This window comes from Nyctibius grandis, chromosome 5 (genome assembly GCF_013368605.1).
Source record: "Nyctibius grandis isolate bNycGra1 chromosome 5, bNycGra1.pri, whole genome shotgun sequence".
NCBI classification, from domain to species: Eukaryota; Metazoa; Chordata; class Aves; order Nyctibiiformes; family Nyctibiidae; genus Nyctibius; species Nyctibius grandis.
Genome location: NC_090662.1, coordinates 66,840,523 through 66,868,507, shown reverse-complemented (window position 1 = coordinate 66,868,507; position 27,985 = coordinate 66,840,523). Strand labels below are relative to the sequence as shown.

General features: G+C 46.5%; 1 protein-coding gene across 1 annotated transcript in view; it reads right to left on the bottom strand.

The window, feature by feature from the left end:
• HIPK2 (homeodomain interacting protein kinase 2) overlaps window positions 1–27,985 on the bottom strand; it is a 135,464-nt gene that overhangs the window by 64,569 nt on the left and 42,910 nt on the right. Inside the window, 4 exon segments of the mRNA XM_068401077.1 lie at window positions 26,455–26,479; window positions 26,482–26,986; window positions 26,988–27,260; window positions 27,263–27,552. Coding sequence (XP_068257178.1) covers window positions 26,455–26,479; window positions 26,482–26,986; window positions 26,988–27,260; window positions 27,263–27,552 — 1,093 coding nt within the window.

The following is a 27,985-nucleotide window of genomic DNA, read 5'->3' as shown; positions in this document are numbered from 1 at the left end:
AGATAAAATAGCAGCAAACTGCCTGTTGACTCTGCAGTCCCAGGTCTGTGTTAGCCCCAGCCTTCACTCCTGATGCCCACGGATGATAACGTGATGGATAGAGCTGAGCAAGCCAAGGTGCCATGAATGGCAGGTACTCATTCCAAAAGCAAGAGGCAGCTCCCACCGCCCACAGGAAAAGCAAGTGAAAACCAGTGAAACCAAGCAGGACTTCATGCCCCATCGGTGAGGGCGGCTGCTCCAGCCGCGATGGGCTGCACTCTTAAGTTTTCCCCTTCTTGAGTCAGAAGTGTGGATTAAAAGGAAAAAAGAAAAAAGACACAAGAATAAAGAGTGGGAGACATTCAGCCTGGCAGATGGTAACTGTACTGACAACAGCAGCATGAACCCTCACCTTTATTCCACTATTAATGGAATAAATTAATAGAGACTGCAGATGTAGAAAGGCTTGCCCTGAATCCAGAAGGCACCTAATCCAAATTCAGTGTGGATTTATGCTTCCCATAGTCACACTGCCTTCAACAGGGCTAATGGAGATAAAAGTCAAAGGGAACTACCCTCCTCTCTGGTGCAAATACACTCTTTTCTGTTGTTCAACTTTTCACCATTACCTGTAAGATGCTCTGGGAATTGTCAAAATTCAGCTTCACTTCATTTGGCAAACATCCGTACTCAACCTGTGCTTTTCCTACAGTTTGATATTAATATTTGGATTGCTTCGTAGTTTACACCACTGCAACATACTAGAAACCATTTGGACAATACAAATTATTAATTGCCCTCACATATAGACAAAAAAAACCCACAATGGCATATGGTTATTTTTTTCAGGTTAGTCTTCAAATGAAGAGTTTCATCTGAAAAAAAATAAAGTATTTAATATATACATAAAATAAAATATTTAAACTATATAATATGCATTTAGATTAAGACAGAGAACTAGCCAGACAGTTAGAAGGTGCAATGACTTTTGAGCCTGAACTACCAGCACCCTTTAAAAATTGTATGTGGAGATACTTAAAAAAACCTGGCCATAACACAGTTTTCTAGAAATCATCTCAGCAGGCAGGTGTTGATCTTTTGAAAGCTTTTCAGACTTCTATTTTATTTTATTGTTTAAGGAAGGCAGGAAACAGACACAAATCTTAGATGTGGAAATTCCCATTTTCAAAGTACTAGGGGAAAAGAAGAAGAAGGGATAAAAAGACAAGCATCCAACTGGAGGAAATTTTCATCAGGTGTCAAACCTAACATTTTCTTTACATACAGATTCATCTTATTTGGACCAAACTCACCTCCAGCAGAGCACTGACGATTCTAGTAACCTGTCATACTTCAGGGACTAGAGGGATTTTCATGTGTTTATTAACTCACTGGTAAACTCTTCATCATCCAGCCTCTCCCTCTCTAGGATTTCCAGTGGCTAGCTGCAGCTCTCCGTGCAGCAAAGACTCTCCTCAAAGCCACTACACCCTGTTATGTTTTTCTCTTCTCGGTTTTAAGCCATGTGTTGCCTGGCATGGCCAGCCCGCAGATGAAATAACACTGCATTCATCCAAATCCTTCCTTACCAACCGACAGCGGGGTGGTTTTGCACTTGTCGTCCCTCCTGGGTCCCGGTGCATTCTGCCTTTTATTGCTTTGATCTCTTCAATTCCCTCTTACTACAAATACATTTCTGAGAGAAGCAGCAAGCGTGGGGGCGAGCGTGCAAGGAGGTGGTGGAGGGTTTGGTACTCGATGTTTGAAAACAAGGAGGTTTGAGGGAAAGGTCAGAAGAGGAATGACCCTGACCCTGCGCTTCCCTCCTGCTCCAGGGTTTCATCTTGCACCTGACTTCCCATCATGAGGGCTTCCTGGAACAGGGGCCATCACCTTCCCCCATGGTTCTTCCCAGCTTCTTCCCTCCTGGGGTGCTGAGGATTTCAAGGGGCCAAAAGGCTCTGGAAGGCTGTGCACAGAGAGAGGATGTTCACCTGGGCAGCTCTCCTCTCCCCAGGGCTGGGGCTCGCATGTAACACCAACTACTCCACACCCCTTTGTGTGGGGGATGCCCCAGGGCCTGCTCAAAGCTAGAGGTATAGAAAGAGCACTAGCCCCAGAGAAGAAAGTGCAGGCTGGGCCTGTAAAAATTAGAAAAGCATGGAAAGAAAAAAATAAATAACGTAGCCTAGACTTCCTCATCAGCTCCTTGTCAGAATTCAGGGAAATTTTGGAAGCAGATTTTGCAAGAGCTGTCACTGCAGTGAACCTGAACCACAAATAACTCCACAGTTGTTGCACTGGAGATGCAAGGATTTAAACCAAGAGAGAAGCAGTTCCTCTGACTTCAGTATCATGGAGAGTCACAGGGTATTCTTCTCTCACTCAGGCTGTTCCTGCAGGTTTTCTCCCGGAAAAGGATAACCTAAAGTCACTTGCCAGCCTCCAAAATCATATGGATTTTTTTTAAAGAATGTATTCAGTCTCTTAAATTCAGCTTGTTTTCAAACTTTCTTGCAATGACACTGAGGTCTAGAAATGCCTCCTCCCTTTTTCTAAGTGAAAAACCAGATTCTTCCAGGTAGGTAGGATGTGGGGGGGGAAAAAAAAGCATTGTAAGACTTGATGAAAACGTAAGTAACTAACAAAACTGAGTGCATCTCCACTGGTGTTTCCGTTGGGCCCTTTCAAGGCAAACCTCCCAGTTGCTCCCACTTGTTCTGTGCTCACCTTACAGAGCGGTCTCAGAGTGCATGAACAGGCATTCACCCACTGAACAAGACCTAGTCCAAAACAGCCACCCCCAAAAACGCCTCAAACATGGCCGTCAGGTCCTTGGCACCAACTGATTTACTCTACAGACCGGCTCCTACCAGGCCACACTGCTTGCTAGGGCATCAGAGCCACCATCTCCTGGGCTCCTGCATGAGTAGCTGCTTCTCTGCTGTCATCCATTGCAAGTCATATTATGGTTCGCATCTCTATGCCCACACCTGGAACAGCCCAAGTTTCATCGTGCATCCCTTTACATGGGAGGACAAAAGCATGGGCCTGATTTATCACATGACCTCTTGTTAGGCCCATTAAAATGGCAAGAAAATTAATTGAAAGGGTTAATGCACATCTGTAACAGACTATCCTGGTTATGACATTTACCTTCCCCACCCAAAGCGAGTTATCCGGTCTCTTTTCTAGAGCAAAGATAAATGTCAGAGATCAACAACCGTGTATTATAAATATACAATGCATAATTTTTTCTCCTGCTGTTTTGAAGCATTGCAACTGCTTTAGATGACAGGCATGAAATATTTAGAAACCGTTGGAACAGGATGTTCTGAATCCTCCTGAACTTTTAATAACTTGCAAATCGCGCTGTCGCCCACAGGACAGTGCCAGGAAGGTGCCCATGCTAAGCAGCAACAGACAAAAACCAGCTTCGCTTTCACGGCACCGAGCAGGTACCATTTCCCACAAAACAGGTGTTGTAGCTGTTGGGTTTAACTTTGTTACACCCGGACTAGTGGGGTATTAAATGCAAAAGGAAATTTCCAAATAATTATCTGAATTCAGTAAAATCTTACAGAGAGCTCTCAGTTCAAATGACGTTAAACTTCTCACCGTCCGGAGAAGCACACACAGCCCGCACAGGCAGGATATGCTTGACAGTAGGCACACATGTGCTAGATAGCTGTTGTTTACTGGGTCATGTTGATTTTGCTTTCAGCTATGTTTTCTTAGGCACCCACGTCTCTTCATGTAGGAGTGCCTTAGAAAGTACAAAATATTACTCCCACTCAACATGCACTCGTGTATGTATACATTGGGCTTCTGTGTATATAGCTATAGAGATGCCCACCATAAACAAACATTTGCAACCATGAGCTTTCAGAAAAACAAAGGTATTTTTCCATCCCTTCATAGGAAAGTACCGCACCCGAAAGGAGGAAGAGCTACAGCCTCACTGCTTTCATCCATCCCCCTCATCCCAGCAGCACTTTGGGATCCCAGCTCCTCTGTGCCTCCCTTCCAAAGGGACCACACTCAGCACAGCCCTGTTGGCCACCTCTCTCCTGGGGCAGATGGAGGAGCAAAAGGGCATCCTGCCCTGCTGAAAGCCTTTCCCTGCAATGCAATTCGCTTGCAGCTCAGCATTTCCCCACAGAGGGGCCTCCAAATGCACGGATAATTTCACTCTTCTTCCCTGCTTCTGAAGCATCCCTTCTGCTAGCTGTGGAAAAGCCCAGTTTCTTGGAAAGCAGCAGATTCTTGCTTCAGACAGGAATCCCTGTTAAGGAAGCTGATCCCGATCAAGCCCTTCCCTTCTGCCCTGACCTCCACCCCAGTTTAGGAAATTCACCTTCCTGGAAATGCCTTGGCTATAAATACAGCCCTAAGAACAGCTTGTGACATTTTCCCCTTTACTACACAAACTTTCCGCTTGCCGAAATCATCCCAACAAAAGCCACCGCAGAATATAAACCCGGGAAAGCAGCACTTTGATGGAGAAGTGGCATGGGTGGCAGCAGGCGATCCGCACGCAGACCATCGGCACACACCTCGGCATGGAGCTACCTCACGTGCGAGACCGTAATATAACCTATCCTAAGGATTTATCCCCTTCTCTGCCACCCCTTGTGCTCGGTACCCTTCCCCCTCTACGCTCCCCGCCTCGCTGTCACCCCAGGTTTGTTTCATTTTGTAAGCAATGGCTTACAGAAGCCGCTCAGCGGAAGTTATTAACGCCGCTTTGGTATGGGGAAAATCTCATTAACGTCAGCAAAAGGAGGAAGAGTTCTGAAAAGCTCCCAGCTAATTTGCTTTCTTTTAATTTTCTTGCAATTACAGTAAGCAGTGTAGCGCTCTCCCAGTAAATGAGTCTTTAGCTTTGTGGCAGCAGCCCTCTCCCTGAATCAATTCTCGCTCCAACTTTTAACCCTTCGCTAGATTGCCAGAGAGGAGAAATGACTTGTGCGGTGCACCTTCCCAGAACAAATGGATTTCAGACATTTGCAGTAATTTGTCCACACAGTGGAAAATCCCTGTTTTGGCTGTGCTTTTTTTTTTTTTTAAAAATTTTTGCTTTGCAGTCATCACAACAGTACCAAGCTGGTGCTTCCCACATCCTTTACTTGGTATAAATTCAGTTTCCTCTTACAGTAAACACAGTTCCCAAAGGCTGAAATCCAGTTCTTTTCTGAAAAGAGGTTCAGTGTAGCATATCCCACACACTAGCTTATTTTTTAACACTCGCCGTGTGATCTATTTTCCCTTACTGCTTTGGAAAGTTGAAGAGCAACAATTCTATTTCAGACTGCAGCTTATTATTTTTACTCCACTGTAAAAAAATAAAATTGAAAATTAAAAAAATGAAGAATGTTGAAGAGTGTTTAAGCACGCAGTAGTAAGAGGGTAGTAAGAGGACAGAGTTTTGATTTGCTTTGTTTTTTAAAAAAAAAGCAGCAAAAATTGTCCTTTATATAAAGTAAAGTTGGATTGATTTTTCAACCACCAAAAATGTTACAACAAAGCCCAACACCAAAATTTCATAGTGGCAGGTTTTCAATTAAAAAGGAAAAAAAGGTGGGTTGTGTGTTTTTTTTTTCTAAAACATTTGGAGAAGTGGAATTGTGGAGGTAAATCATGTTCTGATTAGCCCTAAATGAGATCACTTATCCACATCAAAACAAGTCAGGGAAGTCCAAATACCATTATTATTTGATGGCTCTCTCACTCAATACTTTTTTTTTTTTAAATTCTCAGCTGTGGTTTCATCTAAGAACATTAGCTTTCCATTTTAATTAAGTTTCTAATCATCAAGGCTCCAACCCAAATCTTTTCAGTATCAACCCTAAAATCTAAACAAATCTTTACAGTATCAACCCTAAAATTTAAAAAAAACCATATAGCCCGGGTCCCACCAAACACCGCAAAGGTCCAACCCTCCCAGGAAAGCACACTGCTGACACTGGAGTGGAGAAAAGGGCTGGATCAAAGTGGCATGACAAGTTTTCTGCCTTCACAGTTAACAGAGGCATCTTCACAAAAAAAAAGACCTACCTCTCCCGGGGACTTCAGAAAGCAAGAGGAAAAAGCCTGTCCTGGCACACGCTACAGTACACCTATTTTTTTTGGAGAGCTCTAATCATCACATCAGTGCATATGAAAAAACACACTGTATTGATTAAAAATTACATTACTTGTGGAAATTAGGTGGTTAATGAACTGGTGTTTGACTGGACCCTATGCTGAACACATTTCAGCCAAGGGAAGCTTCTTGCACTGATCTGCAAGTTGCAGAAAACCCCACTGCTGCCAACATTTGAAAATAATTAAGTAGGACCTTTGTTGACTGTGGAAAGAAAAGAAGCCAATAAATACACATTTTTAGCTTCTTTTAAAGGATATTTGATGATCACAAGCTTCTTGCATGGATAAAACTCTGTCTGCACAATGAAAAAGGGTGTCCACCAGTACATACATACATGTACCAAGCCCTGTGCTGAGAAAAGATTCCTGCATCATTTATAGCTACTCTACATACTTCATAACGTATGCATGGATAAGCTATACTGAATGCAGGATACTGAAAATGTCTCATTTGTCCAGGCTAGTCACAATCACATAATTAAACGATGACCATAAAGAAATCCTCACTCAAACTAGGGACAGCAGGAGAAGGTTAATTTTCTTGTTAATTAGAAATGTGCCCACCCCATTTACAAGTGAAATCCAGCGGCAATGGGGATTTTTAGCACTTAGAAATCAAGAAATCTGAAGTGGGTCAGGAAAAGCAAACTCAAGAGGATTTCACTGGAAAGTCATGCAACAAACCCCCGGGTTGGTACCCCAGTAGAAGTCGCTGTCGGGAACCAAACGCCAGCTCAAGTTTTCCTCTTGGCTACGGAGATATGAAGCTATTAGAAAACACAAGCCTTCCTTTCTGCTCATCAGTACTCCATCCTCAGAGCTGACAGCATTTTAAAATGAACTCATTTAGTCATGAAAACGTAGGGAAATGAACAAGCACCTCTTCTGGTGGTGCAGTCACTGGAGGAAAGGTCCCTCCTTGCCACCCCTTCCCTCTCAGGTCCTAGAGCTCCTCAGCCTACAGGAGCATTAGAAAACCCGTTCTGTCACATGGCCAGAAATTTCTGCTTTCATTCAAAACACTGGGCTTGCTGTGCTCCTGACAAAGTGGTGTTCAAAACAAGCACTGGCATGTGCTTTTATGTGAAATGACTGAATGGCCCCGCAGGTTGATAAAAGTTCTGGAGTCTTTCACATACAACTAAAGTCATCAGTTTGAACCCGATCCATATCAGTGGTGTCTGAAACTGGCTGCAGCTGGAAGACTGCTGGTGTCCTGTCTAGCAGAGTTGGTAGTATTGCTCTAACTCCTGGAAGACAAATATTCAAACTGTTTGGGGTACTTTGCACATAGGTCAAGACTCGGAAAGGAATGAATTTTTAACTTCCTTTTCTTGTATGCTGTTTGTGCCACCAACGCAGCCTGCACTGGCAGCTGGTAGGCTCTTCAAGCAGATACAAGGCCTTTCATGGATTGTGATACACCCTTCACAGCTAAGTTGTAATTGAAAATATCCTCCATGCTACCATTTCATACAGTCCCACAAACCATCTAGTACAGCCTCGTGAACCGGGGTTTACGGATGACGCTGATGTCTCCAAGAGAACATGCTGAAAGAGTCCATTCCTCCCACACCACACAATAAAATCCTGATAATGTTAAAACTGAAGATCATCCCTGAACAAGTAAAAAAAACCACCAAACCACAAACCAAAAACCCCAACACCACCCATCTGTAATCTGCCCTTCCCTCCATCTCCCAAGGCCACGACCAATTCTGCCAGTCAAGTTTCCCACGAGAGCTCAACATTAGTAAACTCATTCCCCCACGAAAGATAAACATGGATACATAAATTTCTCATCCCATTTGTTTGCATACAAACGCTTAGCTTGAATGAAGCAAAACCGCATGCCTGCTGCTACAGCTCCCTCTGAAGCTCACGTCTGAGAGCAAAGGTCTCTGACCAGGCCACAGTGGGAGTGCCCTGCAAGATGGAGCAAACCCAATTGTAAAGTCATTTCAAACTAAAGCACGGTTCAGATTAAACCTCGTTTTACTGGGATCTTCAAACCTCCTACTAGTACTCAAACCAGTGTGGTTTTAGCCCATTTTTACAGCCTCACCCTGACCACCTTAAAAATCTTATTAACCTGATGAAAAGTGCTCCCCAGGCCCTACTTTTTAGAAAGTAGCAAGCTGCTCATCAGCCCTTACCAAAATGACAGAGAAATAAAGAGTGATCCTCCCCGTGTGGGTTACAGGCTTTGCCCCTGCCTCGCTGAGGCGGCAAACCCTGCTGGCTCGCTCCCGTTCACACAGCCCTGCACATGCTCAATAACACCATTGATTTTGTTTGTGCAGGCAGAGAGAATCCCATTTTAAAAAGCCACATTGATTCCCACCCATTAAAAACAGAGCAAGCTGCAGTATCTGCTAAATGGATAGAAAAAGACTGAGGTCAGGGTGGAGGGGTGGGAATAATGTCATTACCCCGAGCTCATTCTGAAGGACAGAGAATTACAAAGCCAGACAATAAAGTAGTAACCATTTGACTTTACATTGTTTGTCGTAGTTTCTAAATTACAAAAATAGCAATTCAACAACAAGGGAGTGCCCAGACGCAGAGACAAGGGATGCACAACGGAAGGCATCCAAGAGCATGTAGCCGTGATTAGTTGCATTTGGAGCATGAAGACACACACGCAGCGAGAGGGCACAGACACAGGAACAGAAAGCGAAGCCCTGCGAGTATCTGCAAGAGCCCTGTCTGCTTTTCAGTTCTTTGTTTTAGCACATTAAACAAACAGAGCTGTCGCACAGGTCACTGAGGACCTTCCTTCTGCAACTGTGGCCCCAGCTGCACTGCACACAAAAAACTATTGTTCTCTAACGGCTGCACCTTTCGGACAATGATTCAGTGTTTTGGTAGGGTTTTTTTCCTCCATTTGTGCAGTGCCACTTAGCCTTTTGTTTCATTTTATATTTTATTCACACACTCTTGAAATCTTCATGTAGTGACTAAAAATTCATGAGGAAGCCATAAGTAGGAGCCCCTGCTCCTCCCCCGCCCCCTTTTTCTAACCTTAGCAAGCAGCTAAGTAGGTACTGGGCATATATTGGAGCTGCTGCAGCAGCGAGGGGGTGGGAGAAGCTGCAGGGTGGGGAAGGAGATAGGGCTGCGGCCCTGGGGGGGCTTCCTCATCCCAGATCTGGGAGCATGAGCTACAGATGGTGCCGACATAGGGCACCACAGCTCATCGGTGCCCAGCAAACGTATCCCAGAGCACAGACACCCCACGCTCGATGGAGTGGCTGTGCTTCAGCCCAACACCGTACACCACCTGACCGCCAGCTCGCCCGCACTTTGCAGAGCACTCACTCATCTCTTCAACTTCAGTCCAACCATGTGAACAGGCAAGTGCTTGCTAGCATTAGTGAGGCTTTCATAATTGGTCCCAGCTGGTTAGTTGTAACATGTCTTGTTGTTGGGCAACTACCTACTAACACTGTTAGACATCCCCTGGTTGCATAAGGAGGGTTAGTATCATTATTAATTACGGGTTGCCACTGGCCTGTGTCACACTCTGCAGATAAGAAAGCCTTTAAGCTCCTGGTCAGCCAAGGCCTCGTTCGAAAATCTTGTGCCAGTTTCAAGGAAAGCAAGCTCAGACTGTAGCCACAGCAGCCTCCTGCCCTTTCTGCCACCCTACGGTTCCTGCAGTGCCTTGATCTTCTGTCCCCTCTGTCTGCTGTAGGGTCTGCTGCCCAGGTCAGCTACCTGCCAGCCAGAGAGCAGACACCTTGGCTCACTGGAGGTACATGTGTGTGCACATAGGTATGTACAATGAGAGTACAGCAGACATTTCAAAGCATCATGAAGAAATGCACCCCAGTGCCCAGCCACGCCACTGACAAAAACCACGAGGGCAGCTAATGCTATAGTGTGGCACAGCTTCAAGCATAACCTAAAAGCTAAGCAAGGCAACGCAGTATCAAGCTCATGCGCTGTTCCGGGTGTGGAAGGGAAACACGCAACAGTTTGGATCTCTCAGAATGCAAAAGCATGGGGGAAATATAATGGAAGTGGCTATTTCGCAAGCTACTTGAGCACACCAATAGCGCTGAAAACTTTGACTTAAGTTTGCAACCATCCCCACTCCCCCAGCCTCACTCACTATGCAATTTGATCTGTGCAATATAGGAAGTCAGGGGCATTTTCTGCAGAAAACCAAACAGCATCCCCCTCTTTCTGCCCTGTCACTGGGCTGCTGTGACAGCCCCCTCACAAAAGTAACGACTATAGTTATATTCTGCACATAGGATTCTCATACAACTTAATATGCCATTTTGTGGGCAGTAATCAGATCCTGTAGCCCCAGGCTAAGGTAAAAGCTGTGAGTGTGTCTAGGAGCTAGATCTCCAGGGTTGCTCAAAAGCATAGACCTTAAACTAGAAATAAGTCTCTTCAAATCCCACATAAGACAACACTGCAGAATTGTGCTGAGAGAAGCGGTCCACATGGCTCTATCAGCTGTCTAAAGCAACTCTGGCCTTTGCCATCCTTGTCTTTCATCTGAACCAAACTCCCACGCTCTGGGTTTGCTCCTGCTTCTTCCCTCTCCCACTTCTACTTTGGCTGCCCTTCAGAGCTTCAGAATGGCATCAAGGTGCTAGGAAAATGCCCTGACAACTTACAGGTGGGACAGGCGCTGCTGCGCTTCTCGAGCTGCCGGGGAGAAGCAGGGGGCAAATCTTCACCTCTCTCTGTTGATGAGGCTGAAGGCTTGGGCTCATTCAAGGTCCACATAACAGGACACTCCCCACCAAAGAGGGGGGGCTGTCAACTGTGTCTTGACACTCAGCTGCCAAATACTGCAGATTGATCCTTCATTCTAAGATGTGAGCTATCTCCCCATGCATGCCCAATGCCTCTGACAACCACACAGGACCAGCACATGCACTGCAGCGCTTCATACCTGTTACCACCATTCCTCATTTTACTGTAGCAATTCAACACATGCTTTAATGTTACCCATGCCTCTGGAAGCCAAGAGGGCCATTCACATAAACTTAAGCTTAGTTTCTTTTGCTAGATCACAGGTATTGATGCTGGAAGGTAGTTCTCTAAACCCAACATAAATGTTTAAAGTTTATTCACAAAGGATTTTTGTAGACATAAATATACAGATTAAAACAAGCAACACTTTGGGGGCTTTTTGTTGCCTTCTAAAGTAGCCAGGCACAGGGATATTGTATCTCTTCTGTATCTGCTTTCTTCCAACTGCACAGTTCAGAGACTTCATACAGATCAGCGGCAGAGTTCAGACTAGCACTGACATTTTCATTTTTAAAAAAAAGGAAAAAGAAAAAGAGAGAATTGTGTTTTCTTATGTTCTCTCCTCTTTTATTGCTATTTTCAAAATGAAGAACAGACCCTACCAAAGTGCTAAGGGCTGAAAACATAACTCTAAACGATATAGAAAACCCAACTTTCTGCCAATCCATTTTTATCATCTCTTTGTGGCCACAACAAAGCTGAGAACAAGAGCTAAACAATAGAGAAAAAAGAATAATTTCAACATATGTTTTTTGCTGAAAGTAACATCGGTGACAATAACAAGAATCCGTTCAAAAGACAGAATGTTATCTTCCAAGCCAGTTAACACGCCTGCCTTTCTCTTGCTCATTATGTATCTCACACATCAAGCTATATTTTGACCTCACTTACAGAGGATTGCATTTGGAACTGCCAAATCTCTGTACGCATATCGGCATGGCTAAGTAGAACCCAGCCCATGCTACCTTTCCCTTCCCTGGTCCCTCACGCACCTGCCAAGAGGAGAAAGGCCATCAAACGAGCCTCCAGAAGCGGCAATATGGCTATCTTCTGCTTTTGCTCATGCAAGCCTCCAGAATCCAGTCCACTAATTTAAGTGGCTAACAATGACGGGAGCTGTACTTTTGACAGCTACGAGGATGAGATCGCTTAGGTAAGTTTTTTGCTTTTGATACAGGCCTTCACCATTATTTCCTTTTACCTCCTGAAATCAACTGGCAGTACTTAATCATTAACTTTTTAGCATAGTAACCAGCAAATTCAGCTAGCGTCAGCTGAACCTGTTTACCTTTTAGATTTCATCTGTCCCTCTTAATATGTTGTGAGCTTCAAATAAATACTCTGTTTTCCCCTTGAATGATTATTCTCTGCTTGCAGTCTCCCACTGGCAAGTAAAACACTCTTAGACAAAATAAATTGAAACTTTTTTAAAGCCGTCAAGATACTCCTTCCACCTCACCACCCTGGACTTTCGAGTGCACAGCTCTGCATGGAAGCAACTAGTTGAAACACGAATTCTTACCATGGTGAACCCAAAAAAGGCCATCAGCTTTCCTTCTGTACGCCAGCTGTCACATTAATGTGCGTGCTAGCCCTCACGGTCACATGTACCATTATACTCTCTACTACCCTTTTGTTTAAGGGCCTCAGCCACAAAAATCTTTGTGCATTAGGTGCTGTAAACACAGCCCTGCTTCAGAAAACATGGCATCTGAGGAGAACAGCATAAGGTAAACGGCGACAGACACCTACAGCTAGACTGGAGAGTCCGGGGAGAAAACGCAGTGTTGCTCAGCAGTGATCTAATCACATGATCTGCAGTTAAAACACAACTCATTACAGTACTGCTCCTCCTGTTGTCAAGTTAACTGAAACATTGCTAACTTTTCCTTGTCTGCCTCTACATGAACACAAGCATCAGTTGATGGAACAGACAATTCTCCTGCTTGTCCAAAGGCTGCACAAGTCACCAGAGTTCTCTGGAAACTGTCCCAAGCCTGCTGCAAAGATGGAAGTTCAGTGATGACACTACAAAACTTTTGGCACTTTTCATGTCTCATCAGGCCTGGTGTACTAGGCTTGCACTTGAGAACTTCTGCTTCAAATCAGCTAGGAACGGCAGCAGTTGGCAAAAAGAAAAATAACAAAGAGTTAACCCAGCTCGTTGAACCGCAGAGTTTTTGATTCAGAGACACTTCAGTTAGATTCAGGCCAAATCCCACACATCTACCCTGCCTCTGCCCCTAAGCAGGAGCCTTTGGAGACGAACAGTAGCTTTGGTAGCGGGTAGAAGTCTGCTACTCCCTGGCTAACGCAAGCCAGCAGATGCAGGGACAGAGGGGACAGAACCTGAACGTGCACCCAAGCACTGATCCCATGCAGTCACAGCAAAATAAAGGCAAAACCTGTCAGCACAAAATAACTCATGTCTGTGCAAGTAAAACAATGGCTGTGATTACTTCTGTCCTTCAATAAGTAGAAGACACAGGTCAAGCTGCCACTCAGGGACTCACAGATTACTTCCCAGCCCATTGCAGGAGAAGCATACTGTCCTGTTTGGAAATCGGTTATCTCTGGTTTTGAAATCTCCAGATAGCGAGAAGGGTGAAATCTCATCTTCTTTCGTCCCACATCTTTCCTTATATGGGGAACAGTGACTTCCAGGTAGCCATCATCTGTAAGAGGATTTCTCCCCTGCCCTTCCCCTCTCTCAGTTCCTAGAGCCACTTCCCTTCTATTTATTCCTCTTAGAACATTTCTCACAGCGTATATATGCATGTCTCTCTTCCGCCTCTTTTTTTTTTTTCTTGTAAAGCTCCACAGAACAACCATTTATGACCTGGCCTAAAAGGCAAAGGACATTTCCTTGACCTTCCTCCTTAAACAGGTAACAGCTGTGGCTCGAACTCAGCCTAAGTCAGGCCACAAGATTAGTGTTTTTCAAGCAAGATAACCACTCTCAGCTGCTTGAGAGTTGCTCCTTTTCCCCAGCATGACCTGGAGAATGAGCCCCCCACCTGAGAATTAGGTGCCTTTACATTAGCTTAGGCTAATTTGAAGCAACAGTGCAGCAAGTGGCTTGAGAAGTTAAGAAACTTCAGAAACTGACATCACAGCATTCAGGGGTCTGAAGCTGGGGAATGTATAACCCCATACTAATCGTAGCATCTTTAGGTAATTTCTCTCTTCTGGTAATGACTCATCCGTTTATAAACCAACGTCAGTCACTTTTCTAACCTCACTGCCAATAAACAGCAGAGCAGAAATACTTCCCAATCAGAAAATGCTCTTCGGTGTAACACAACTTTTCAGTTCCACTGTGCTGCGGCCTAAAACTTGTGAACCTAATAAATGCATAGATGTATGCAGTAAGCTTCCTCCACGTTACACTTAAATCTCTTGCCTGCAGTGAGTAAACGTACAGGGGGAGGCAAAAACCTGACAGGATTTAAATACGTGGTACTTGAGCAAAGCATCCATGAAATCCTGTGCAAACTGTGTTGCTAATGCTGCTTTTTCATATTCAGAAGTGTAGATGATGAATCTCGCTACTCGTAATTCTTCTTATTTTCACACTTGGAGCACCGATCTCATGCCAACAGCCCCTCACCTCGTTCTGCTTCTCAGCAGCCACCACTGCCCTTAGCCAGCTACTGCCCTGACCCAAATATGCATTGAAATAAGCGGAGAAAGACATGGCAAATCATACTCCAGTGTGTCACTACGGTGCATTCTCCTTCACTGGCCACCTATTGCTGGAGTAACATCTGTGGGTCACCACACCCCTGTTCGTATGAGTGGCTGCTGCTGTTCTGTCATCAGAGCTGAAAAAAAGAGCACCTTTTCCCCGCTCTGTTTCCTTTGCACTTGGCGAGGAAGCGACTTGAGTGGGAGGAGAGAAAGGAGAGCAAACACAAAACCACACAAGTAAGCAACGAGGAGCAGAGACCAAACTTTATGTCTTTCATAACATGCAAACAGCAGACTCCAACTGCATCTGGCCCTTGTTCTGGCCCCACTAATTGTACCGTCACTTGCAAGTATCACTGCAGAAGCAACTGCTTGTCACCGTAATGAGCTAGGTTATTTCCCAGCCCCTCTCATCTGAGCACAGGTATCTTTACCAAATGTTTTACAGAGATGGAGTCTCAAGCACTACAGCCAATAGCTGCCATAGGAGGGTTTTGATTTCTCTTAGGTAAATAGCTCTTTTTTAAGTAAAACAAGCTAGCCATTTGTAGCTGTTTCAGACCTGCCCTGGTACAGTAAATATGACAGTGACCTTGATTTTTCACATCATTTCACGAGGCTGCAGCCTTAAAGAGACTTACTGTGCTTATAAAGCTTCAGAAAAGAAAAATAGACAGCAGGAAATCCTGTGACAGGCTTGTTTTGGTGATCATGTGAGAGAGATGGTAGCAAGAGGAAAAAAAAACGCCAAAAAAACCTTAAACACAAGAACACCTGCGGCCAACCTGCAAGTGGGGAGACTGGGACTTCCATGTCTCTCACTGATGCTCCCAGCATTACCGAAATTACTCTGGCAGTGAGTGTAGACAAGGTAGGGATTAGTTTAGGATTCAGTGCTGGGTTTAAAAAAAATAAAAGTTCATGGATGTTTATGTCAGGAGGACCCAGATGACCTCAGGTAGCAGTACGCAGACAGGTAATGGGAGTGTATTTGCATGTTGCCTCCTCCCTGAAAGCCCTCTCAAAAGCACGTGTAAACTCCAGCTCAGCCACATGTGAAGCATATTTGTTTCCAAACCAGAAAGTGTTGCTTTCGGGGAGGTCAGCCCCAGCCCTTGGACTGCGTGGCACTGGGTGGTGTGAATGCCCACAGAGGGAAGGTGTTCTTAAATGGGAAAGTTATGGGGAAGAGGTGGTGGAAGGGGAAGTGGAAGAGGCATGCTGTTCTCCAAAATTGTGTCCCTCCGAAGCTGATGTGGAGAAGGGTGAGGTGAGGTGAGCGGCCCCAGTGTGGGCAGGACACCTGCGTCAGAGCTCATGGTTGACCACTGAGCCCTGGTCAGCAGCACTGCTGTCGTGGCTCTGCTCCTGCTCCCTGCCTGCACAGCACGGCCCAGTCTGTGGGCAGTGCCACTGAGGGTAAACAGGGCTGCCTGCACCCAGAGGGCTGCCTTTCCCTCCATGGGGATCACCGACATGACTGAAAGCAGGAGCAGCCTTGGGAAAATGCTCTTTTTTTAAAAGCAAATTTGCATTTACCTTCTTTTCCCTGTGTTTTACTAGCTCTGCTGCACAACTGCCGCTTCCCTAAAAGAGGGACCTTTGTTTAGTAGTTCAGCTGCTCCCACTGCTCATCCCCTCACCTGAGACCATCATCCTGCCGCTTCACAGAATCACACAGAATCACAGAACGTTAGGGATTGGAAGGGACCTCGAAAGATCATCTAGTCCAATCCCCCTGCCGGAGCAGGATTGCCTAGACGCGTCCAGGCGGGTTTTGAATGTCTCCAGAGAAGGAGACTCCACAGCCTCTCTGGGCAGCCTGTTCCAGTGTTCAGTCACCCTCACCGTAAAGAAGTTTTTCCTCATATTTATGCGGAACCTCCTGTGTTCCAGCTTGCACCCATTGCCCCTTGTCCTGTCAAGGGATGTCACTGAGAAGAGCCTGGCTCCATCCTCATGACACTTGCCCTTTACATATTTATAAACATTAATGAGGTCACCCCTCAGTCTCCTCTTCTCTAAGCTAAAGAGACCCAGCTCCCTCAGCCTCCCCTCATAAGGGAGATGTTCCACTCCCTTAATCATCTTCGTGGCTCTGCGCTGGACTGTCTCTAGCAGTTCCCTGTCCTTCTTGAACTGAGGGGCCCAGAACTGGACACAAGATTCCAGATGCGGCCTCACCAGGGCAGAGTAGAGGGGGAGGAGAACCTCTCTCGACCTGCTAACCACACCCCTTCTAATACAGCCCAGGATGCCATTGGCCTTCTTGGCCACAAGGGCACACTGCTGGCTCATGGTCATCCTGCTGTCCACTAGGACCCCCAGGTCCCTTTCCCCTACGCTGCTCTCCAACAGGTCTGCCCCCAACTTGTACTGGTACATGGGGTTGTTCTTGCCCAGATGCAGGACTCTACACTTGCCCTTGTTATATTTCATTAAATTTCTCCCCGCCCAACTCTCCAGCCTGTCTAGGTCCCTCTGAATGGCTGCGCAGCCTTCCGTTGTGTCAGCCACTCCTCCCAGTTTTGTGTCATCAGCGAACTTGCTGACAGTGCACTCTAATCCCTCATCCAAGTCATTAATGAATATATTGAATAGTGCTGGTCCCAGTACCGACCCTTGAGGGACTCCGCTAGACACAGACCTCCAACTGGACTCTGTCCCATTGACCACCACTCTCTGGCTTCTTTCCTTCAGCCAGTTCACAATCCATCTCACTACCCGATCATCCAGACCACACTTCCTCAGTTTAGCTGCGAGGATGCTGTGGGAGACAGTGTCAAACGCTTTACTGAAATCGAGATAGACCACATCCACAGCTTTACCATCACCTATCCACCGGGTTATGTCCTCATAAAAGGCTATCAAGTTGGTTAAGCATGACTTCCCCTTGGTGAAGCCATGCTGAGTGCCCCTAATGATCCCCCTATCCTTGATGTGTCTAGAGACAGCACCAAGGACAAGTTGTTCCATCACCTTTCCGGGGATGGAGGTGAGGCTGACCGGTCTATAGTTACCCGGGTCCTCCTTCTTGCCTTTTTTGAAGACTGGAGTGACATTCGCTTTCCTCCAGTCCTCAGGCACCTCTCCCGTTGCCCACGACTTAGCAAAGATGATGGAGAGTGGCCTAGCAATGACTTCCGCCAGCTCCCTCAGCACCCGCGGATGCATCCCATCAGGGCCCATGGATTTATGGACGTCCAGATTGCTTAATTGGTCCCTGACCCAGCCCTCATCTACCAAGACAGATTCCTCCTCTATCCTGACTTCTTCTGGGGCCTCAGGGGTCCGGGGCTCCTCAGGACAGCCTCCAGCAGTATAGACAGAGGCAAAGAAGGCATTCAGTAACTCCACCTTCTTTTTATCCTCTGTCTCCAGGGCCCCCACCTCATTCATCAGTGGGCCTACATTGCCTCTAGTGTTGGCTTTACCTGCAATGTATTTGAAGAAGCCCTTTCTCTTGTCCTTGACCTCTCTTGCAAGGTTTAATTCCAAGGAGGCCTTAGCTTTCCTAGTTGCCTCCCTACATCCTCTGACAACAGACTTATATTCCTCCCAAGTGGCCAGCCCCTCCTTCCATGATCTGTACACCCTCTTCTTCCACTTGAGTTTGCCCAGCAGTTCCCTGCTTAACCATGCAGGTCTCCTGGTACCCTTTCTTGACTTCCTACCTGCTGGGATGCTCTGATCTTGAGCTCGGAAGAAGCAGTCCTTGAATGCTAACCAACTATCTTGGGCCCCCTTATCTTCTAGTACCCTGTCCCATGGGATTTCCCCTAGCAATTGCTTGAAAAGGCCACAGTTGGCCCTCCTGAAGTCCAGGGTTGTGATTCTGCTAGCTATTCTGTTCCTGCCACATGAGATCCTGAACTCTACCATCTCATGGTCACTACAACCAAGGCTGCCCTCAACCTTCACCTCTTCCACCAGACCCTCCTTGTTAGTGAGGATAAGATCCAGCAGCGCTCCTCTCCTAGTTGGCTCATCCACCATTTGCATCAGAAAGTTATCATCAATGCACTGGAGGAACCTCCTGGACTGAGGATGGCTGGCTGAGTAGGCCTCCAGCAAATATCAGGGTAGTTGAAATCCCCCACAACAACCAGACCCTGTAATTGCGAGACTGCTCTCAGCTGCCTGTAGAAGGCCTCATCACCCTCCTCATCCTGATCCGGTGGCCTGTAATAGACACCCACAACAGTATCACCCCTGCCAGCCTGCCCCTTAATTCGCACCCACAAACTCTCAACTCGCTCCTGATCCGCCCCTGGACAGAACTCAATACATTCTAGCTGCTCACTCACATAAAGAGCAACTCCACCACCTCTCCTTAGCGGCCTGTCTTTCCTGAACAAGACGTAGCCTTCCATGACCACATTCCAGTCATGCGAGGCGTCCCACCAAGTCTCTGTAATTGCCACTAAATCATAGCCCCCCGACCGAACACGAATTTCCAACTCCTCCTGTTTATTCCCCATGCTGCACGCATTGGTGTACAGGCATTTCAGGGAGCGAGCTGAGCACACCGATTTCACCCTAGGGGGATGGGAGGCCTCCTGTTCTACCTCAACACTAGAGTGTTGCCCCAATGGTGCAAGCCCAGCTACTACCCCATCCCCCTTCGAATCTAGTTTAAAGCTCTCCGAATGAGCCCTGCTAATTCCTGTCCCAGAACCCTTTTGCCCCCATGACATAAACCTTTCCCATGTATTACGGTCACGCCTGGTGTCTTATAAAACCAGCCATTATCAAAGAACCCAAAGCCCTGCCTGTAGCACCAGTCTCGTAGCCAGGCATTAATAGAGAGAATCCTACTATTCCATCCCACGTCATCACCTGAAAATGGAAGGAGGGAGGAGAAAACAACTTGTGCCCCAGACTCTTTCACCAACCGTCCTAGGGCCTTGTAGTCTTTCTTCATCCCCCTCAGACTACGGGATGCAGCTTCTTTCCCACCTGTCTGGAAGATCAGCAGGGGGTAGTAGTCTGTGGCCTTCACCCGGTTGGGGAGTTTTCTGGTGATATCCCTGATTCGGGCTCCAGGCAGGCTGCAGACCTCCCTGTGATGGGGGTCAGCTCTGCATATTGGGCCCTCAGATCCCTTTACGAAGGAGTCTCCAACCACTAAAACTCTTCTCTTCTTCCTTGTGGAGGAGGTAGCTATACGCCTGCGTTTGTCACACTGGCAATCCTATCCCCTTTCCACATCCCCTGCTAACGGGAGATCGTAACTTCAAGCAGGGAAGAGAAACAGCTGGAAATTAGGAACTCCTAAGAAACAAGCACTCTTTTTCACGCAAGTATCTCTAACAGTGATGAACAAAGGAAAAGCAATGTGGGAATGACAGGGTATGGTTAACAGGTGGCCCAAAGCCCAGATTTCAGGGTGCTCTAGGGTCTCTGGTTGTTCCAACAATTAACAGTGAGTGTGGCAGCCAAAAATCTTTTTATTTAATTATTATTATTTTTTTATCTGTGCTTACTGGGACTTTGCCAACTGGTTCCCTGTGGTGTTTTACCTCATTGGACTATGGGAGAGGTTTTACAACTCCAGCTGACTGGTGAGGACCAGAGCCCCTGACCCGTAGTGTGGCACCAGCTGATGGAAAGCCAGTGCCCCCGCCCTGGTTCCTGCCTCTAGCTGCCTTTCATTTATTTGTCTCTGATCTACAACACCCCGAATGGATTGAGCCCTGCCTGTGGCCACACAGGTTCCCTCCTTTCCAGGCACCAAGACAAAACTGAAATCTGCAGGAGCAATAATTACTGTCAGTCCTCTGTCTTTGCTGTATGGGAGCTGTTTTGGGACAGGGGACAGAAGGGACTGGCCCAGCACTCAGTTGAGATATTTGATTTTCCACCACTCAGACATGGATGAGCCAAAAGGAAGCAGCACAAGACTTCTCCTCCTCCTCCTCAGGCTATCAACGACTTCTCTCTGCTGGGGAAAGCCTCCCTGTCAGGTTCCTTGCAAACAGCCCTTTGTTACAAATACTCTTGGGCCCACAGGCACATAACTGGGCATATTTTATACACTTGGTTAATAAGTAAACAAAGCCCTCCTGTGACAGCCTTTCCAACTCCGCAGAGGGATACAGGGTTCCTCTCGGAGCGAGGCCAGCATCATGTGCTGGAGCTGGGCAGGGAGATGCTGCAGCCTCACAGGGAAAGGGGCAGATCACTAACTTTGACAAGATAAAGGAGGAGCTGGCGTGTCTGCTCAGAGCAAGATAAAAAACACCTAAGGAAATGGTAAGAAGGTTTAGGTAGAGAAAATCTTAGGGAGTCTCCGGTCTGAAGAGATTGTTTAGGCTGAAATATAGGCTTTTCTCTTTTAAATTAGAACCCAGAAAGGGAGTTATTTTGGAAGATAGAGTGTGTATCTTCTGTTGGATGCACCACAGGCACAACGCCGGTTTACCATCCCTGCTCTGGGGTGATTTATACACAAAGGAACTTGGCGAAGAACTGTCTTTGCTTGAGTTTTGTAAAACCAAAAACCAACCTGGCCTGACTATCACACAGATGGGACAAAGCCAAAAGCTTTCAGCTGTATGTCTGTTCCCTTTCAAGACTTGGTGGTCTGGATACAATGAAACTGAGATTCAATTAATCCTGGTGTTGGTTTTGCAAAAAAGACTTCTGCTGAATTTTGATTCTGAAAAAAACAACTCCAAACTCCAAATGTCCTTGAGAAAGAAATGAAGAACTGCTTAAAATAGTATAGCTTGAAGTCTGCTTTCTGCCACGAAGTCTTCTACAATGTATTGCCTGTTCTGCGAGCCTGTAGTCCTACCAGGTGTGATCATCACTAAGTGAAACCAAGTTTAGACTTTAGCAATGAACTCAGTGGTTTCGCTCCAGTCCTCAGAAGAAACATTCCTCCTCAAACCATCTAGCTATCCTGCTCTTTACCTTGGAGAGGCAGAGTCCACAAAGCAGTCAATGTTGCAGGTAGGACTGAAATAGACTGGCTGAGCAATGAGGCCCACACACCTGCAAAAGCAGTCAAGTCTAAGATAGAAATGTTTTTGCAAGCCTGTAACGGCAGAAGATTTTGAAATATAAGTGCACTAACACTGTTATACAAGGACGTAACAGATGCCAATTCACTGAGTAAACTAATAAGCACAGCCTATTCCTGCTGCCATTACTACTGCCTCATTTAAAGGGCAAGTTTTGGCCAGAGTGAACGCATTTTCTGAGTCACAACGGTGGGGAAGAGATCGTGACGCTGTGCTTGGGAATCTACCTTGCTTTGGCTCCCTGTCAGCACAGCTAGAGATAAGACATGCCACATACCAAAGTTTTTTGAAAAACAAGAACCAAAACTACATTTATCCATTAACAGTGCAAGGGGTGACAGCCATTATCTCATATCTGCAATATTTTGGCAAATTCTAAAAGACTTAATCTTGTTAAGTTGATTATGCCATTAATTAGTGAAATGGCACTCACTCCTGGGGTGCAACACAGCAGCCATTTCATCTAAGCAGCAAAGAAAAGCCAAGGGGAGGGCAACGTGGCTTGGTAGTAGTGCCCCCAGGAGAAGCCCTCCTGCTCCAAGTGTCCCAGCACTGCCACCCCCACGCTAGAGAACCGCTCTGGTTCCAGCAAGGAGGACTGCAGCTCTACCCCACCCCCCCAAATACCCGCTCTCCCAGAGGGTAGTACCCCGTCTTCCACCTGAGGTGCATAAATGTGGGCTCTACAACAGAGGGGATGTCTGTTGCACCATGAGCCCTGAATTTCTCAGGACACGGGTTTTTCCCCAAGAGGCTGTTCATACATGGATTATCAATCCAGAAGGATCTCTCTGGTCATTCATCCCTCTGACCTTCTGCAAAATAGAGATCACAGAGCCTACCTCAATGATCTCCCCTTCAAACTGCAGCATAAAAAAAAGAAAAGAAAAAAATAAAATCCCATGAAGACACCCTGTGATGCAGCGGCTATCACAGCTTTTTGATCGGTTGCTCTGTGAACAGGGCTTCACTTCCAGCCTAAGCGCATCTGGTCAAGACCGCCAGCTGCTAAGCCACCTCTCCTGCCCTGCAAGCTGGACAGAGCAGCCCTTCATCGGCAGCTTTGGTTCCTCTACAGACACCTCCAGACCATGGCTGCATCACCATGTACCTCCATGAAGGGTCAGTGATCAGGCCTAGGCCAACTAAGCTGGTGACAAGTGACAAGACAAAGGACTACGGTGACTGGGGGGCAGGTTGGGACCACTGTCCCAAACAACGGGGAACGCTTGGACGGCCACCAGCCACGTCCTACACACACAGGCTGAGGATGCTACATGAGAAACGCTTTGCACGGCAGCAAGTTTTGCACCACGGGCTGGAGATGGGTGGGAGAAGGAGGCTGACCTTTCACAGCACTCCCCCTTTAGATGACAACTCTGACCACAGCGCTGACGAAATCTCTGACTGGCTGCAGCAGCAGTGCAAGAGCTGCCGAGGAAATCGGACCGGGCAGGAGAGCTGGGGGAGCGATGTGAGCCAACAGCGCTGGAGCTGCACAGCTGCGGGGGACGCGGGAGATGACCATGCGCCAGTGCTGGCCGGGAGAGCGAGAGGACGCTACCCCTGGTTCCCAGTCTGCTCTGAGGTCATTCCCCTTTTGGTAAAGGACTCAGGACCGGGAGGTTTAAGCTCTCACAACGGCTGTGATGTCCTTTGTCACTTCGGAGTGGAGGCAGCGGCAGGGCCCAGGGTGCGCCTGTCCCCCACCCCTCCCACGCTCCCCCCACCTGGTGCTCACCCAGTGCCCTGCCCAGAGGCGCAGGTCTGGGGTAGGCACCGGGGACATGGCGGTGCTGCCCTCTTGGAGGGGGACTCTGGGTGGCCAGGGGGAGTTCCTGAAAGGCCCACCATAGCCTGGCGTGTCCTGCCTCTCTCGGACCCCTCTACAGTCAAGACCTGAAGATTTTTCTCCCTCCAGATCCTTCCGGAGAGCACTGACTTAGCCTGACAGAAATACCCCTGGTGGAACACAGAGCTCCTGAAGTTGGGGCGCCCAGCGAGGGCCCCCGAGCTGCGCCAGCAGCGTGAAACCAACTCTGTTCCTCTCACAATAAACTGGGCTGAGGGATCCAGTTCATCTTCAGGCCACGTTACACTGCAGCAACAGCAAATTGTTCACGTAAAGTCTGCCAGCAGCCCTAAGACTGTCTTAACCCATGCTGGGCTATGCAGATACGGGCCAAGAAAGATCATGGAGTTTGTTTAAAGACACTTCTGTCTTCCACCTCCAGGAGAAGAAAATAGGCCTATCATTTATAGAAAGAGGAAAGGCCTTATATTGCTCTGAGAATGAGTAGGATCCCCCACAACTTCCCTCACTTGAAAGGATTTGGCCATCACATTCTTGAGAGTATAGTTAAACAAAAAAAAAAAAAAAAAAGAGGGAAAAGAAAAAGCATGTTGTTAATAAAATATGGAGACAACCTAGGAATTTGCTCCCTAAAGCCCATGATAAAAACTCTCCAGCTGAGAGCCAACCTCTACATGATATTCCCTAGTGCTCTGCCTCGTCTTTCCTTAAATGCATGGGGCATGGGGCTTCTGTCACTTCTTTGGCATGCCTGCTCAGAGTCTGAGAGGTTTTACTCTGAGGAAGCTTTTCCTTCACGTCCAGCTTAAATGTACCATTTCTTGAAGTCATCCCCCTGTCTTTTTATACTCTAGCAAGCAAAACAAGTGTAAATTAAATGGAAGACACATGAAATCTTATAAAGCCCTGTGTTTCCCCTAGCATGAAAGTTCCTTCTCTTTGGAGTGGGAATGGAGTCTTTACTCTGTGCTGTATTTTTCCCCATCAGAAAATGAAGAAGAATATAAATTTTCCTCATGACTTCAATTTAGCTTCATCAGCAGCCCCCTGCTGATGTAATTCAACTCAAGGAGATTTTTCTTTTTCTTTTTTTTTTTCCCCAGTGAGCTGCTGCCCCTTTTCCCCTCCTCCCATCAACTCAGGCATGGAAAACAAGGGAGGAATTAGACAGACAGAACTTATTATCTAACAAGCTGCAACTTCAGACTGGGCAGGAATAACATTTAAAATATAAAAAGCAAATTTTATCAAGCCTTTTCCTCCCCAGAGACTGCCACAAAAATATTCCTTGTTTGTTGCTGAGAATGAACCATTTTTCTCTTTCATTTCTGCTTTCTGTCACATATTTCATTTTGGCTGCCCCTTCTGCCTTTCAGCTAGGGACCTAGGCTGCTAATGCAGAATCACAGATTACTCAACAACAAAATGCCTGTATTATCTTTTTTTTTCTTCTAGTCTGCCAGGTAATTGCAACCCTAAAAAGCTTTTTGCATATTTACCACAGAATCATGGCTTCTCCTGGAGGATGGGACTGTCATCAGGTAGAATATTTCATTTAATAAGTCTCTTCTGAGGTATAAACTAGGTTGGGGGGATTTTTTCTGGCCTCCTTCAGAGCAAAGGACAAGCAGATAAAAATAAGCTTGCTGCGGTGCTACACTGTCAAAGTTCCTGTTCCTGTGAAAATTAACTCTTCCCAAGCTCAGAGCTCAGGTGAGCTTTTCCACTGTGATGTTTATGAAGTAGGAAAAGGGTCCGTTATCAACTCAAGTCGTTTTTTTGTCCCAGTCCTCCCCATGTATAAACAGTTTTCTTTCCTATTTACAAACAGAGCAATTACCCTGCTTTCTGTAAACCCATCTGATGAGCTGTGGATGCTGCCAGGACTGATTTTCATTAAATCAGTCATCAAGAAGGATCACATTTTCCCTCTTCACCCCTGTTTCACAGAATTACAACAACAAAAACATGGCCTGAACATTTCTAAATTCAGCTGTCATCTAAAGACAAATTCCTTTTTTTCCTCCCAGCCCTGAGGAAGCAGAAGAATTGCTTGTTGAATTAAGCTGACTGGGTACCAAAAAGAGGGTCTGAGGAGAACATCTACAGAGAGTGTTTGTGTCTTGAGTCAAGACAGAGCGAAAGGATGATCTTCCAGGGGGTTATGAAAAGAAGCTGCTTGTCTGAAACTGTGTCACCAGACTGAAGAGGGATATGGCTGGTTCACACACTTCGCTTCGGACGCAGCTACGCAGAGGTCAGAACTCCATCCTAGTACATAATATACCTGTAGTTAAAAGCACTGAGAATGGGAATCGACAGTCCGCAGACAGGTCCTCAGTCCAACACCAAATTACTGACGATACTCGTTCATCCCTACCACAGATTCCCACATGGAGAAAGGTGTTTCCAGCTGGCCAGGCTGCCCTGCTCACCTGGAGCAGAGCCTATGGGAGCCACCCAGAATCCTCCCATTGACTCTAGCAAGCTCCACAGCCTGTATGAAAAAACCGCTCCTTGAAAAACCATCTTCTGCATTTGTACAGTTTTCCCGTGGGCCAAACCTTATTATTGTGAAGTCCCTAGTTCACATATGAATAAAGACTGGAAGACGAAGCTGAAATATGATTGACTGTTTAGGTTAAGGTCCTTCTGAAACTGGGAACCTACTTGCACTGACTTAGAAAGAAAATGCGGACTCTCCAGATCCACTCCCTCTTCTGGAAGCAGTCCCAGAGAGAGCGAAGTACTGAGAGAGGTGAAAGGCTTTTTAAGTTGTAACTGGCAAACTCTGTTTTCACAACATTTATTGGTTATTTACAAACTACAATGGTTTTCAATGCAAGCAAACTCCAAGAGGTTAGGATACCATTTTTTCTATCACCAACAAGCCATTTTAAGAGCCATCCCAGTTTAGGATTAAGGGATGACTCTCATTCATTTACAGCAGTGTAGGAAAATTCACATAAGTAAAATATTTCTCCTAGTAATGTTACATGAAGCCCAGTCTCTTACCTGTAATATCTGGATTGAAGGTAGTAGAACACACAGCTTTAGACACATGGCTAGCTGAACCAAAGTCTATGACCTTGACCCTATATGGCTGTCGGGATGGGTCTACCAACATGATGTTCTCTGGTTTCAGATCTGCATGAATCAGTCCAAGGCTTTTCAGCTTCATTAGGGCAGTTGCTACCTGCTGGAGAATTGGTCGAATGTACTTAAGGGGCAAGGGACTGAATTTGTTTTGTTTTAGGAAATCATAGAGGTTCTGCTCCAACATTTCAAAGACCAAGCATGTGTGATTCTTGTGCTGGAAGCACTCATACGCACGGACAAAGTTGTAGTCATCCGCGCTTTCTGTGCTCAGCCGAGCCAGGATGCTCACTTCAATCTGGCCTTGCCGGGCATAGGAAGGATGGTTTCTTTAGGATCTTGATGGCCACAATTCATTAGTGCCACGCTTCCAGCATTTGACTACTTGTCCAAAGGTTCCACGGCCAAGAAACTCTAATACTTCGTATGTGTTGGTCATGGAACAGAGCACCCTCATGTTGCACCAGCTGGTAATCCCCTTCGCTGTTGGAGCCACTGTTTTTGGAGGTGGCCGTGGAGGTGGTGGCGGTGGCTACAGTGGCCCCACTGGCATTGTTCTGAATCATTGGCGGATGCTCTTCGATGATCTGCACGCTGCTTGTGTTCTCGATCTCCTCACTCTTGCGCTTAAGTCCACATTTTTGGTAGGTGTCCAGAAGGCTCACAGTGCTGCGACGCATCAGGTTGTGTGGCCCGCCCAGTGTTTGCCCAGACACTGCAACCACCCAGAAGTGCTGTTGGCGGACGTCACCACCGATGTGCCCCGTGCTTGCTGGAAGATGATGGTCTGTTCGTAAGGGATGCTTGGGTTGGGGATCTGGAGGGAGGCGCTGACGGCTGCTGCGGCGGCTGCTTGGGAGGACTGCACGTTCTTGCTCTGGCTGTAGACTTTGCTGTGTGTGCCGTACCCAGTCATATCCCAGTTTGAACTCGGCTCCACTTTCAGTTTCTTCACGCTACAGAAGGCACTTGACTGAAGGGTGTGAGGAGAGAAAACCTGCACATGCGAGGCCATACCTGCAATACAACATCAGAGTGAAACCACAGTGTCAAGATGCCTTCCCCAGCTTTTTTCATTTGTTCAGTGGCAGGAAGGAAAAATGGGATACAGACTTCAGATACAGCACATACACACACACACACAAAATCAAGTTATTCCAGAAATATCTGTTCAACACAAAATATTACGCTCTAAAATAAATCATAACTCCTGACTGAACTATACTAACAATAAGCAATATTCCTGTTCTCTTGCTCTCCCCCTTCTCATTTTTAATAACCGGAATGTAAATGTTATTTTTACCTCCTCTGCCTAAAGAGATGCCTATTCCCATTGTCTCCAGGAATATATCTAGCTCTCAGGAAGAACTGGTGTCAAATACTGCAAAGTATTCTGCCTATGGAGGCCAAATCTCAAATCCTCAGTCTCATCCTTTATTAAACAGTTTGG